This window comes from Haemaphysalis longicornis, unplaced genomic scaffold, assembly GCF_048455015.1.
Source record: "Haemaphysalis longicornis isolate Haplotype H1 unplaced genomic scaffold, Haemaphysalis longicornis Haplotype H1 scaffold_3, whole genome shotgun sequence".
Taxonomy (NCBI): Eukaryota; Metazoa; Arthropoda; class Arachnida; order Ixodida; family Ixodidae; genus Haemaphysalis; species Haemaphysalis longicornis.
In genome coordinates, this window is record NW_027526335.1 from 22,182,261 (window position 1) to 22,197,490 (window position 15,230).

The following is a 15,230-nucleotide window of genomic DNA, read 5'->3' on the forward strand; positions in this document are numbered from 1 at the left end:
TAGTGTAGTGTACCAAATCTATAAGTGTAGCTTCCGGGGTAGTGGTGAAGATCCCCTGCAGACATGGAGGAAAGAAAAGTTTTTCTTCCCCATTTTTCTTCCTCCATGCCTGCAGAGTACCCTCTAAAGAATTACCGCACTAGCACGGCACTAGGTCGCTGCTGCTTCGCCTCGAGCCCCCCTGCACCAGCAGGGCCGCCGGGCGTCCCCAACGTGCGCCGACTGCACAGCGTCCGAGACGCTCGAGCACTTACTGTGCTCTTGCCGCCAGCATGGCACCGCGAGGGGTCAACTCCGGGCCGCACTCCAGCGACTCGACCGGAGCACCAAGCCACAAGCTGGAAGACCTCCTTTTCCACACGGGACCAGACGCCATCCTACGGGAGGTCTTCCAGCACTTACTCAACTTCCTGGTCGTGACGGGTCTGTAGATGTCGCGCCATGGACGTGACGAACGCGAAATATATCCTCCTCTCCCCTCTTTCTTCCCTCGCTTCCTATCCTTTATACCCCCACTCCCCTTCCCTGGACTGGGCTGTATGAGGGTGAACCCAAAAATATCCCAAGTTCTTTTCTCGAATTCCCTCCTTTCTAAATAAACCACCACCAACAACCACCAGTTCGCCCTCTTCAGTGCCTCACTGGATTCGCCACTGATCTGAATTAAGGTCAAAGCCAAGGGTGAGAGCCAGGGGGTGGGGGTTTCAATTTATACGGCAAAGCGAATGTACATGACGCAGGTGCCTTGGAAAAAAGATAGTGCTCAGGATGCTCAAATGAAATGCACTACCAATTAACCGGGCAAAAACGTGCACAAATGAGAAACAGCACATTTGTGTTAAACAAATTAATTAATGTGTCACATTTATTAGCTGTTTAGAAGAAAATCGATCTCTCTGGCTGCCAACAAAATGGAAGGCATTCGTGTTCAATGCCCGATAACGTGCTGTTTGCCTTGGAGTATGACCATGGGGAAATGGGGAAAGGGGCGTGGGAGGGGTGGCAGGGTTGCACAGACTGTAGGCCTCGCCTTGCACCTTGCAAATGCCAGTGATAGGAGCACATTAGCTCACACGAGCATGCAATGTTGCTCCAGAACGCTGCAGATTTGAACAAGTGAATTTAATAACCGGCAGTAATAAGGTTCGAAGTATATTTAATGACAGGGCTTCACCTTGTCCCACGTTGTTTTGGACAGCTACCTGGCAGCTCTACACACAATTGCATTGTGTGCAAGGTGCAGTGTAAATTGACAGCCTGATGGCGCACTTATCTAGTAACTAACCAATGTGTAAAGGATATCACAGTGCGAAAAACTATGGACGATGACCTAGAGTGGCATGTACAGCCCTCATGTTTGTTCATCTTTGGTCTTGGTCTTCAATTTTTTGCACTGTGCAAAGTCTCTGTCAGTTCTCTAGTGGTCTTGTCTCAATGCCATGATACGATTGATGCACCTTAAAAAATAGGCAAACAACCACACATGAAAGAACTGTGATAAGTGTGAGCATAAAGTTGAGTTCAAAGGAAGGCCCACACTTATCAGGCCATTGTTTCACGTCTGGCTGTGTGAAAGCCACTACAGAACTGATAGAGGACCTCCACGTAGAAAGTGCAGCAATGAATGCGTTAGTCCCCTTTCCAGAGAAACAGGGAAAGGGTTCTCCTCCCTTGACCTTTCCCACACTTATCAGGCCATTGTTTCCCATCCGGCTGCGTGAAAGCCACTAGAGAACTGATAGAGGTCTTCCCCATTGAGAGGTGCAGCAATGAATGGGTTAGCACCCTTTCCAGACAAACAGAGAACGGGTACTCCTCCGCACTCTCGGCAAATAATGTCTGTGCTTTTCATTGTCTTGACCTAGTGCGCATCCCATTTGGCTGGCACATGTGCCTCTGATGGTGTTCTTCCCTTTGGCAAGTCCTTCTATGGCTTTCATTCTGGGTGAGAGGAAATATATCGCTTGCATTCTCGACACTATACATGTATGTGTTTTCAATCAACCTGTAGTTGAGAGTCGTACCAAGTCATCTGCTTATTTCTTCATCCTTGCTGTTTGAGCGCTTTCTCCCCCAAGATGAACACATACCAACTAGCCTGTCTGTTCTGCGGCTGGGCAGGTATAGAAAGATTGCTGAACAAAGGAAGGAAGGCTTTCGGTTAGCATGGCTTGACATTTTACGTGTATTCATTCTCGTTGCCTTTCTAGAAATGAGAAAAACACAGGTGGATAAGCCTGTTTGATAGCGTCTGAGGCACCCCTCAGGAACTAAACAATCACATTGATATGCTCCAGTGAGAGTAAAAAAAAATACCTTGGAAGCATTACTAGAATGAAACTAAGCCAAAATAAGCTGGTACTATAAAACTAATCTGTGCACAGAAAATAAATGTAGGCAAGAATCAGCAGCACACACCAGCTCCAAGAACAATGTACACTTTACATATTTTCGATCCTGGTGCCAAAACACTTTTTGTTTGGGAAAGGGTAGGCACTATCTGTCTGGGCAGGCACTATCTGTCACAAGTGATTGTCACTGACCTACCTCACACTCTCAGTCTGAAAGTTCAACAGAACTGTACGCTTGCCGTCGTCCACCCGTTAAAAAAAAAAAGAAAAAGAGAAAGAAAAAATTACACAGACACCTAAGCACTTTTTTTATGGTCTACTGAACGTAAAAACATATAGTGTCCAAGCGCCAAACAGCTGCTTCACAGATCCATTTTTTGAGTGAAACTGTTATAATGTTAAGGCTGAAAGTCGCGCTAGTTGGTTTTGACTTCACATCGTATTAGCAGCGAAACAGACTTGGACCATGTCTTTTTAGCTGCTAATATAGTGTTATATTGTTATAGCCCCTTGGCTGGAAACCGTTGTGATCGGATGAAAACTGGCGTGTTCAGCATGGTGTGGCCAACGGTAGCCCTTTGTAACCCTGGCATCCCTTATGTGGTGAGAAAAAAACTAAACTGAAGTCCTCCTCATCACAAAAAGTGTAATATTGCACTTTTTGAAGAGATGGGTAGTCGCAAATCCTCTCCTCAAGAGAAGAGCAGGAGTGACTTCAGTGAGGATCAGGATGTGATTAGCAACTGCACCTCCCTTCAACCCATCACGCTTCCTCGCATTACTTCCCAGGTGGGCCTTCTCTGCTTGCGGAGAGTTTTTCTCAGTGTCGCAGCACATCTACTGGGCAATTCTTAATTCACATTTTCTTTCCCTGCACATCCGACTGATGTTTTTCTGCAGTTTGTCCATACTACTACCTTCACTGTAACCTAGCAAAATCTGCACACACCATCCACAATGCAACCGCTTTTATTATGCTTGCCTCCCGGTTATCAACACTGATTCCCACGCCATAGCTTGTGGCATCAAATCTTAGTATTTGTTCCCAATGGCCAAACATCCTTTGCTGCAACTGCAAAGCAGTTATTGACGCTACCTTCACTAAAATCTTTTTGTCCATTGGTGTAGTGCAAGCCTACTGTGCTTTTGCAGCCAAATACATCCCTTCGTCTCAAGCAGCTCAAAAAGCACCCCCTTGTCTGCAAATACATGAACCGTTTATAATTTTTAACGCTCAAACGAAGTTGCCACCTTGGTTAGGTGTGGTCAAGTTTAGCAACGTTAACTGCCTAGACGACCCGTAAAGCAACCGTACTGTGTAGTGTCGCAATGGTATAATCACTGTCAGTTCACGTGCATGCATATTACACTACTCTTTACCGTGGCTTTTTCGCATGGAAGAAAGGAAAGCTTAGGAGAGGCCCTGACCTCCTGCCTACTTAAGTCAGAAACGTCAGTTCAGGAGGTTGCCTTTTTTTCTTCTTGTAGTAGCTTCCATACACTCGTCACCTCCTATGCCTTTACTTGCTTCCGCCTGCTCCGTCTGTGCCTGTATGGATGCTGCTTGGGGTAGCACTGTGAAGCAAGGCCTCGGTGGTCTGGCCTTTTGCCGCAATTGCTACGGCGCCACTGCTGGAGATCTCAAGAGGGCGTGAAAGAGCCCCGTAACCTCCACCGCACTTCTCCCAATGCCCTGATGGCAAGCAGGGCCTCTCTTATGCTTTCCTTCTAGGGGTGAGACTGCCCAAACAGATTTGAGAGCAGTTCTTGGAGCAGCAAAATTTCAAATTTGGAGCAGTTCATGGCATTGAATACGTCGTGTTAGGAGCTTAAAAAATCAACTGTGTAGCAATTTTGGTGGATAACTGCCCTCTTGAATCAGGTGGGAGTACCCATAACACTTAACTAATCCTTAGAAACAGAGTATCACAGAGTGCACTACCTTCTTGCAGTTTGCACCTTCTTGCAAACTCCTTATTAAATTGTATATTAGACAACGTAAAATGTAAACAAAGAAATTCGAACTGAAAAACTCTGAAATGGTAAGGAGTCTTCTTAGCATCTGAATGCTAGAATTATTTTTTTTTTTGCAATCCCTGACTGCATTGTACGAACGAGTGTAGAGCTACGGCAAAAAAATCAAGGTGGCTGTCATCGCATCATTTAAATCTCCAACGCCCACGTTCACCCCGACCGTAATTTGAATAATGTTGCTATGCTTATCCACCTTGCCCTTGGCATTAAATTTTACTTCACATAACATCAATTATTATCACTCGTGTAACCAGTCCCATCAAGTGTGCATACCCAAACATGTTGCGACGCCGCAGTGCGCGCCGCAACATTTGGCATGCTCACCATTCAGTTCCCGAAGCTTGTGAGCTCACGGTTGAACACAGCCCATAGGCTCACTTCCTGAACACCGATTATACACGCATGCACTGCGTTTCACCCTCAATTCCAAGTCAAGGGGAAGTCACTGGCACCATGTTGTTTTCAATGGTCTCAGTATTTCGAGGCACACTACTTTTCATAATTTGGCACGTTTTCGACATTATCCCTGAGTTAGCGTCACTGTTCAGTACCACAGCAGATAAATGACTACACGGGAATCCAACTGACCACGCAACCTAAACCAAGAAAAAGATCGGCAAAACGCGCTGAGCACTTTAACTTCGCAGCAGCCGCTTCGCCCAGCGGCCATGCTTTTTGCTGCCATAGCGACGCCACTCAGAAAGACCATTTCAGCGAACACAGCCAGATAGTCTTCGCGCTTTAGAAGCTATCATTTGCTTGTTTCACAGTCTTTCTTTCTGTCTTTTGTGCATATGGGAGTTAGCAACGCAGAAAATGAGGGTTCAGCTGACACGATCACTCTGTTACTAAGATAATCACCCTGTCCTCTCATTAAACAGCCCTACTTGGGATGCCTGAAATGCATGTTGTCAACTCTGTATGTATGTATGTGTTTATTGGTGCAAGGGTATCTAAGACCAAAGAGCACCAAAACTGTGTTACGTGGTCCTTCAAAGTCAGGTTTGATCACAAGATATGCACGAGATGAGTGTGATATATCCTCTGCCTTTCTCCCCAACGAAACTGATGTGGGTGTCAAAAGCCTTGCCTTTCAAGCTGTTTTGGAGCAGTTTGGCACAATTTTCATGCTTTTGGAGCAGCCTGGCACATAAAAAGGGAATTTTATCGAAACTGCGCAATATGCGCAGCTCTGCGCAGTCTCGCCCCTGATCCATGGACACTTTTTAGGAACACCATATTGTATTGAGTTCTCAATTAGGCTATGTGAAAATTTTTCCCCGTCCTCTTTACCATTAGCATGCAAGCAGGACATTGGTTTATACCTCCCAAACTCTACTGCATGGCCTCGTCTTGCGTAGAGCAATTTTTGGACAGACTTTTCTGGAAGTGCCTTTTCTCGCCGAGAACTGCACAAGCAGATGACTCGTGGAGACAAAACGTAGTTTAAGGTTTTTATTTTTTTATTTGCCGATGTGCAAAACATTGGAACAGTGCATCCTCTCGTAAATATAGCTGCACAACACTACAGGGCGAGAAGGGAGCTAGGGAGCATTAAATATTTATATATAAACTCGCAGTTATACACTTAAGCTCTGACCTCGTCTCCCAAGTTCGCTCAACAGATAAAAAATAATAGCCAAAGCAACGTTGCAGTAAATAATTTTTGCAAAAGCACGAATTTGCAACGGTGCTTCTTTCAAAGTATGCGCCAAGCCTTCAATACCAGCTATCACAGCCTCAACGTACCAGCAGCTTTTTCGATTGAGGAACTAAAACACTGGCAAAGAGGATCCCTCAAGTAAACGGCTTAAGAAAGTAATCACTAACAGGACAATTGAATGTTTGTATAGGGAGGCAACCTGCAACGCTGCATGTATAAGAACCACGTTTTAAAACAAACTGATCACAAGGATATAAAAAATATAACATGCATAGATCCCTACTTTCCACTAAAAAAACAAAGAAACCTTTTAAACTATGTTTACTGCCTCAAAAAAGCAGCACCTGAGCCACTCAAATGCCTGAGACACACATACACACGCAATGATGTCTGCAGTTCAGTTTTTCCCCCACAAATCTGCAACTCAGAAGAACAAAAATGGTCCCAGAAAAAGTTGTCATGACACAAATAGAATCAAGGAAAAAAAAAGGGGGGGGGGGGGAAGAAAGAGATGTCCAGTCACACGCATAGCATAAAGTACGTCCTCCTGCGGCCAGGTAACAAGCAATAACCAACACAGCACATGAACGCGAGTAGCAGACACATCAGTTTGACTAGCAGCCCGTAGAGCAATGATGATCACTTATGGAACGGACAAAACAGCGGCGAGTCTGCTATGCACGTGGAGCCAGTGCGAAAGGGGGGGAGCACACGCAAGCGGAAGGAGGGTTCTGGGGCCTGTTTACAGAGGCAGGCAGCGTCCCGCAAGTAGCGCCTAAGTACGTGCAGTCTGCTGCTCTTTCGTCAACCGCCGCTGCACGGTGCCTTCGTCCTCCGGAGCCATCGCTTCACCTGCGGAATTGCGGGGAGACCTGTTGGGGGCAGCACGGCCGGTGGGGACCCGCAGGCGCGGCATTCGCGAGGAGCCACTCGGGCCAGGCAGGTGTGAAGCGGGCGAGCCAAGCGCGCTCGAGCGCAGGGCGGTTGCGGCGCCTTGTCAGGACGAGTTGCCGGGGGGGCCCGGTTGCTGCTCGGGTGACCCCTGCTGCAGGAGAAGGCCGCCGTCTTCCCGGACCCACGTGAGGCGCAGTAGGTCGTCCTGCGAGCACTGGCGAGGCGTCGATGAGGCATCTTCGAGCGTAGACTGTGTGGACTGGTCGCCGTTGTCGTCGGTGACGAAGGAGGCGAAGAGCTGCCGCACGCAGGAGTCTTGCGGAGGTGAGGTCTCGGACATACTGCGGCGCATCCTGGGGTGAAATCCGTCGGAGCAGCCGCGCGGCAGAGACTGGGACCCCTGGGCGCCCCGGTGCGGCCCGTGCGCTCCACCCAGCGGCTTGCCGTTGCTGGCACGCGAGGCCGACCGGTGCTCGGCCGCATGCCAGGACTGTGACATGGCCGTTGGGTCAGCCACCGAGTACCGCTTGTGGGGGCTGTTACGGGACCTGGGCTGGACCGTGCCGTCTGGGGGCGTCACGCAAAGAAAGGTGCGGGGAAAGGAATTACATGCTGTACATACTCCTCGCACTGCCAGAGAGGTTGCCTATCTAGTGACACTGCTAATAAACATGTGATGCCAAAAAGAGTACTCCTTTTATTGATGCAGTTTCCTATTCTACTACAGCACCAGTTCACTAAAGGGTATCTGCAAAGGCATTTCAAGGCTTCCACAACATCCTCTCTAAAACCATTACCCTTCTTTTGTTTGGCCAAACCTTGATGACAGCAATAAACACTGAATTGGCTTCCCTGACACATCCGAAATCTTTTTCTTGCACAAATAAGTGAAGCAATGAGATTAAATGCACTTGACAGTGATAGCACTGCCATACAGGGAAACTTGGTGCTACAGTCAAACCTCATGATAACGAAATTCCACAGGTACGAAATTCCCACGGTAATGAAATGTTTTCGGAAAGCCATCCCACGTTAATGAAGTTCACTGCAAGTCTGGTCAGCTTTTTGCCTAACCATTTCAGGCTAATAGTGTCCGGAAAGTGCTCAAATACATTTTTTTTTTTTCAGACTCAAAGTGTGCAAACTCATGCCACAGCGCGCTTGCATGGCCGCCGCCACATTTGTTTACAATAAAGACTGTGCAGCAGGCAGTCATGGGGGCAGCCTCGCAGCGACACCACCGCGGGCTTTGCCTTAGGCTATGCTAGCACACTACTGCCAAACAGCATGCATGCGTTTGTTGTTTGCGTGGTGAATGGCACATCTGCCCTCACTAAGATGCCTCCGCCAGCCCAAAAGCGGAAGTTTTTATCGCTACAAGATTAGGCAGCCATCACTGGCCAGGCACGTGGGACCAAGTGGAGGATAGCTCCAATGAGTTTGGAATTGCCTGCAGCTTGCTCTACCATTTTGAAAAGCAAAGCTGCCACTCTTTAATGGCGCACGCGTGCAAAACGAAACAGTGTCGGCTGTGGCCGTTCTGAATGTCCCTTAGTTCACTTCTGAATGCTCACTTAGTTTTGTGAACAGCATTGGTACAGCGAAGTGCCACTGTCTGGCAAAGTTCGTCAACAGAAGAACCTGGATTTTGCATGCATGCTCGGACAAGCACGGTGCCGAGGGCCAGGGACAAAAACGTGCAGAGAAGGCGAACCCGCAGGATGCCTTGGATGCGCCTGACACAATTCGGTCATTCTTAGGCGCGCACGACAACTAGCAGTGAGCCACTTCTTGTAGTGTAAGAGCTGAACTGCGAAGTTGCTGCAAGATAAGGCTCGCAGTAATATAACCGACTTTCGGAAATAAATTTCCGGCTTGCGGCTGTTTTTTCTGTTGTTTACATCCCATTCTCGTGGCAACAAAATTTCCGCAATTAATTTTTTGGCTTTCTTCAGCAGTTTCAGTATTGCGGGGTTTGACTATACACCACCTTGAAAATACAGTCCAACTTTTACAACACTACCATGCCAACAAAACGTAATTGTTGTCACCATAATTGTTATGAACAGGTTCAGCAAAAGAAACTGTCGAGGCACTTCACGGCGCCCAGCTGGGCCTAATAAGCAACACCCAACAACTAAATACGATACGCAAGGTAGACGAAAAAGACATGCTTGCAGACTACGCCAGTTGGTCGCTGTGCACCAATGCAAGGCCTAACCAGAACAGGCAAGGCAGAAAGTGGAGACAGCCCCACTGGCTTTCCCTCCTGAGTAGATAGTGCAGAGAATCAATCAACGCTACTTCTGGAGGGTGAGAAGACATTAAGAATACAGCAAACAAGCAGTGCATAGCCTAGCACTTGTCTCGTGGATCCCATTGTGGCCTGACAACAGGTAGAGAAAGCTAAACAAATGCCCTTTTTGCTTCATTATTACGTGGCCAAAGGTGCATTGCATGGGAGAAATACAGTTACACATGTTGCAAATGCCAAACTATATGCAAAATTTATTCACTGGTCCACATTCCACAAATTGTAAAGTGAGCATGGTATTCAGGCTATTAAAAACCAACTTTGATGTTGCACACTTTATCTACTTGAATGGGCAATAAATACTCAGCCGAATGCATTGGTGCCAAGCCTCCTATTTTTTGTTCCTGTTGCCTAGTTTTTGTAAGTGATGCAACAAGAAAGGTGTATAGCAAAGGCAAGCCGTGCCCTATACTTACGCACGGGCCCCTGTGGAGGACAGACGCGACATTTGGTGTGCTTTTACTGTAGCATGAATGTAGGCAGTGGTGCATTTACTCAAAAGCAAAACGACAGCTGCTGCCTACCCAGCATGGACGAGTTGACCGACTCCCGGAGCTTGTACTTGAGCTCCTCGTTGTGCATGTCCAACCGCGACAGCTGCCGATTCTGCTTCTCCGACGTCTCGCGCAGCTTGGCATTCTCCACCGAAAGTTGGCTGGACAAAGAATGAAGCGTGCGCTGATACTCTAACCCTTTGTGACACGGCGTGTACAATTGTATACGCAACCTCTAAAAGCATTTTTTGTGAGTTACAATTGTCGTCATCCCCACTTAAACCACTCAGCCAGCATCCGCGTTTCCCGCTCTGCGGAACAGTGCTGCCATCTCGTGAATGCCACGCCTTTACATCCACCAATGCTTTACCAAAACACGAGCAAGATGAACGCCTCGGCATTTTACAGTGCGTCAAGTAGGTGCTCTTGGTGCTACCTTTTCTGTCTAGGTAAAACTTTTATTAAAGCAAAACTGAAGCTGCTACCTTAATATATAAGAGCTAAAGATCACAATAACGTGCACACGCTTTCTATTGTAGCGACAGTTAGGAAACGGTGACCACGTTTACGATGACGTGTTTACGATTAGGACACAACCTAATTTATTAACTACTTATGAGATTTGTTTATGGTTTTTTAAGTGAAATTTGGTTATCAAAAGCATACACAGGCAGTTACAAATTTTTCTGACGGCTACATCCTAATGCGTGAGTTGCAAAGGGATAAAGGAAGAAACATTCACAGTTCTGTCTTCAAAGAAATGCCTACCACCCGGCCATCCCCACTTATATCACAAAGTACATCAAATGTGATGGCTGGTGAAGGGTGTGTAACTACAGATGCAAATGCACACTTATTAGGTCTGGGCTATAGATAGATTGATCACCTTCCCAATTATTGCTTTTATTGCAATTAATATTTTGCAGCATTGCCTGTTGCAAGGGAAGTGTTGGATTGATCTTTCTATAGTCACGTTTCTGAGAGTGCTGCAAGAGAACTGTGTTGTGCTACCCCACCAGGTTAACAATAGGGAATGCCTTCAAGCAAGCTTTCAGCTCTCATATATGAATAAAATTGATTAACTGACTAAAAATAATTGTGATTAAAACATTATTCAGTCAGAAGGTCAACATCCTAACTTCCCAAGTACAGTGTAGACCGCTTATAACATATGTCGCGGGAGCGGCAAAAATCCGCACTATAAGCGGTACCGCACTATAACCAAAACGTGCGCGAATCCAACCACATCGTACACTACCTCTCAAGTCGTCCTTTTATTTATCATCACTCAAACGCACGGCACTTAAAAGCAAAGGCCTGGTCTTTATGTCGTGTTTTTTTTTCTTTTCCTTTTTCACATCAGCTGCTACTGCAGGGTCTTGCACATTGCAAGTGCGGTCTTATAAACAGCGAGCACGGCTTTAACTTCCGCTGTGTCGTGTTTTGGAGGATCGTAGTTGCGATTTTAGCATCTATGAATACATGCCGCGAAGTGTGATAACTTCGCCAACGTTTTTTTTTTTTTTTTTTTTTTTCCACCCCATCTTGTGTTCAACGATGCCGAAGGCGGCTGCTTATCAGCACAGCGTACTGCTGGTGGAAATCTTACGGCTTCGTGCGGCTCGCTTGTTCGGAAAGCGAAAGACCGGTGGCTTATCAGCACAACGTTCTAAAGCATGAACCACATGGAGCAATTTCTTCTTGGGAAAACATGCAGTGCACGCCGCATGCGGAGCGACTTCGGCCCTGTTACAACTGGCGTGGTGTGTGGCGCGGTAAGAGGCGGCAACATGGCGTCGGGCCTGGCCGGGAACTGGTGCAGGCAGCTCCTGCGACCGCGTCTAACTGCTCGCTGAAATGCCGCACGAGGCACAAGCAAGAATGCTCACTCAAGAAAAGAGCTGATATGGGCGAAAAAGGAATATAAACTGCCATCTACATTGCTTGTTAAAGCGCCATCAAAAAACACCGTGGTGGTAGGCCTAAACATCTCTGGCGCCGACAGCCAGCTGGTCGGGGCGTTTCGGATCTCCCGCCATTAGGTGCGCGTCTCGCCATTGGTGCAAGTCGTCAGGCTCCTCCCACTGCCATGCGAAGAAGCCACCGCGAGCGCAAAATCGTCGACACGAGCGCGAAAAAACACGCGCAACGCCGACGTGCACGAATTGCGTGTGAAAACAGGTCATGCAGTTCACGCCGCGCGCGGACGGAAGTCGCTATCTTCCGAGGTGCATCAAGTAGGGTCAGTTGTGGTTACAACATACGCGTGAACTAAAGGGTGCCTATTCTTTTCTTGTGTGTCGAAGTTAAAGGAGAGCAAGGGGTGTGCGCTGCGTCAGATGGCCGATTTCATCCTGTCTTTTTTTCTTTTGCTACCCTAAAACGATGCCCCAGCTACGCGGTCAATCAGCAGTCCCGCTAGAAAACCGCACTATAAACGGTATTGGGCTTCGGCCAACCGCATTCTAAGTGATCTGCTTATGCATCGAGTTCTATGGGAGGTGAACTGGTGGTCACAAAAACCCGCGTTATATCCAGTCCTGCACTATAATAAATGGTCTACACTGTACTCCAAGCTTCTGCCCATTCATCATTTTTTGTAGAAAAAATTTTCAAGAAATATTTCTAAAATTAAATATTTGAAGTTATGAAAGGGCCCTACAGGCAATTTAAACTTTCAACTACCACTTCGTTAAATACGACAAGGATCCGGTCATCCTACAACGCAATGAGAGCTCACATGATATTACAGCACAGATTTAAATGTATACATGCAAAAAGGCAGAGCTGTCAGACAGTGAGAGGCATGTCCGCAGCGCGGTTTGACGCACACAACGCAGTGCCCCTGACGGAGCAACACGGCCCCCACCTTTGCAGCTTGACCTTCTCGTTCAGCAGCTCCTGGAGATCCTCGATGCGGGCCTTCATCTTCTCCATCTTGGCCTTGCACCGATCCAGTTCTTCCTCCTGGGTGGAACAACAGGCATCATGTAGGCTTGTGCGAATATTCAGGTGCTTCGAATATTCGAACGAATATTACAGTATTCGAATTCGCTTCGACTCGAATTTAAAATTTTCGATATTTCGAAGTATTCGGGGTGAACGAATATCAAAACTTCATTCAAGTTTCGGTTTCGTTAGGCAAGCTGCAGTGCCATTGACATCAGTCCTACATCTTGACTACATGTGGAGCCAAGATGAGCTAAGCCACGTTCAGAGTGTTGTCGTTGTAGCCTTCTTACGCGCGCATGTTCGTCAGGGTAGTTGAGGCTCCTGTTTCATTGTTTCAAACAATGAAACGGTAATAAAACAATTTGTTTGGTTACCGTGTGACACGTGTGCAGTGAGCAGGTGCTGATTGCACTCCGCTCTTGAACTTCAGTGGCCATCAGTTGCTTCAATGCGTCGTTGCTTCAGTTGCTTCAATGGCAAATGCGTCCACGGGAGTGGAATCTCGATGATACGATTCTGGGTGATACGAATTTCAGGATTATACGAATTTCTGATAAGTCCCGGGAAAATTGCATTGTTTGCAATGGGAAAAATTTTGGCTCTCACGAACGGGCCTGCGCGGCCCGGCAGATGATACAAACGAGCCGGTGAGGCGCCCGACTGCCGAACGAGCAAGTGACGGCAACGTACGGGCTCTTTCTCCCATCTTTGTCGCTCTTTCTCCAGGAACGGCCAGGCTGTTGTTTTCTGCTCGCGAAAACGCGCTGTGCACTTCAAAGGCGCGTTGACGCCGCCGCGAAACCACCCGGAAGCTGTGCAGTGTGCGGCCGGCTGCAGCAACCAGGCGGCAGCTTCGGTCGGGAAGTGGTGCGGGGCGCTCGAGCCACCGCTTCTAACCACTACTTAAAATGCCGCTCAAAGCACACACGAAGTTTCTTGTGCGGTAAATGAGCTAATAATGTAAACGAAAACAGTGCTATAAAACATCATCCACGCCGCTAGTGAAAGTGCCCATAAAATATCTGCCGGGGTGCTAAGCCTAAACATCTCTGGTGGAGCCAGCCAGCTGTCTCGAGCACTTCGAAACGGTCGTCCTGAGGCGCACGCCTTCCCATTGGCGCAAATCGTCAGGCTCCTCCCACTGCTACGATTGTCGCGCGTCATTTTCTGACCGAGGCACAGGCGACCGCGAGCGCGGAATCACCGACGCGGGAATGAAAATATTGTGCGCACAACGCCGACGCGCATGAATCGCGTGCAAAAAGGCTCCTGTAGTGAGCTTGAGCACCGCGAGTGAGGAGACGAAAGTCCAGAAATTACCGCTCAGCGACATAGAGGTTAAAAAAAGCAGAAAAACGTCACGGATTTCTCCACGCAAAAGTAAGAAAAAAAATAAACGAAAACTTTTTATAGTGCTCAAGTTTTGGTCTGTGCTGGTTCATACGAATTTCGGATCATACGAATATTTTTCGCGGTCCTGCGAGATTTGTATCATCGAGATTTTACTGTAGAGCATTTTTATGAAGGTCCCGCCAGGGCCGGAAGCTCAGTGTGTCAGTGACACCTGACAGCTATTCGAATTCACTTCGAAAGTATTCGACCCAAAGGACTATTCGCTTCGAATTCGCTTCGACCTCAAATATTACTATTCGCACAAGCCTAGCATCATGCTTATCCCTCAGCCACAATTGCACAGAGGGTCACAACATACCACCCCGAAAATTCACTCAGAACAAGTTTCGGGAAGATGCAAGAAGCAATTGTTTCAAGGCAGACTTGTGCTGCCACCTCAAAAGGACCCGAGAAAGGGCACACGACCTTCAACACGAAATTCGGCCAATATTGAGCCTTTGCATGGATCAGCCATACACGAATTTACACATAAAGCTGTACGAAGAGTGGGGGGTGGGGGGCAGGGGGTTCTATCAGGCCTTGAAGAGAACCAGAGAACGGTAGGCCGTTTGGCCTTAGGCGCGCATGGAAAAACAATGAAGCAGCGCAGGGAGATATGGGCTGGGCGCTGTTTGAAGTTCGAGAAGCGCAGAGTAAAATATGTTTTGAGAGGAGGTTGAGAGCAATAGGATTCAACCTAGGTGGGCACCTAAGGTTTTTAGGTACCTATACTTGAAAAGCGTGGACACGCAATGGTTAAGGAAGACTAGAAGGCTAATGATGAAATACGGAACGAACAGTGGAGAATACAAAACAGCCTAGGTAACCAAAAAAGAGGCAAGGCAGATAGAAACGAATAAATGGAGAGAAAAAATGCAAGCTAAAACATCGTTAGAGATGTACAGGGCTGAAAAATTGGAAATCAGACAGGAAAATTTCTACGATAATTCCCAGGGCAGTGCTTTGCTTTTTGAGGCTAGAGCAGGTTGCTTGCGAACTAAGAGCTTTGTGGGGAAGTATTCACAAAATGATGGGGTATGTGTGGTCTGTGGAATAGAAACAAACTATGCGACACATAGTGTTAGAATGCGAGGGTATCCATCCAAATCTACATGAGGGAAATATTCGGCTTCCAG

General features: G+C 47.4%; 1 protein-coding gene across 3 annotated transcripts in view; it reads right to left on the reverse strand.

Annotated features, from left to right (window-relative positions):
* Nucleotides 1-5,830: 5,830 nt before the first annotated feature.
* LOC144174125 (uncharacterized) overlaps nt 5,831-15,230 on the reverse strand; it is a 92,376-nt gene continuing 82,976 nt past the window's right edge. For all 3 annotated transcript variants that reach the window (XM_077702595.1, XM_077702594.1, XM_077702596.1), the window contains 3 exons: nt 12,620-12,717; nt 9,781-9,911; nt 5,831-7,509 (listed from right to left, as the gene is read on the reverse strand). In XM_077702595.1, coding sequence (XP_077558721.1) covers nt 7,046-7,509; nt 9,781-9,911; nt 12,620-12,717 — 693 coding nt within the window. In that variant the 3' untranslated portion in view covers nt 5,831-7,045. The remainder of the gene's footprint in view (nt 7,510-9,780; nt 9,912-12,619; nt 12,718-15,230) is intronic.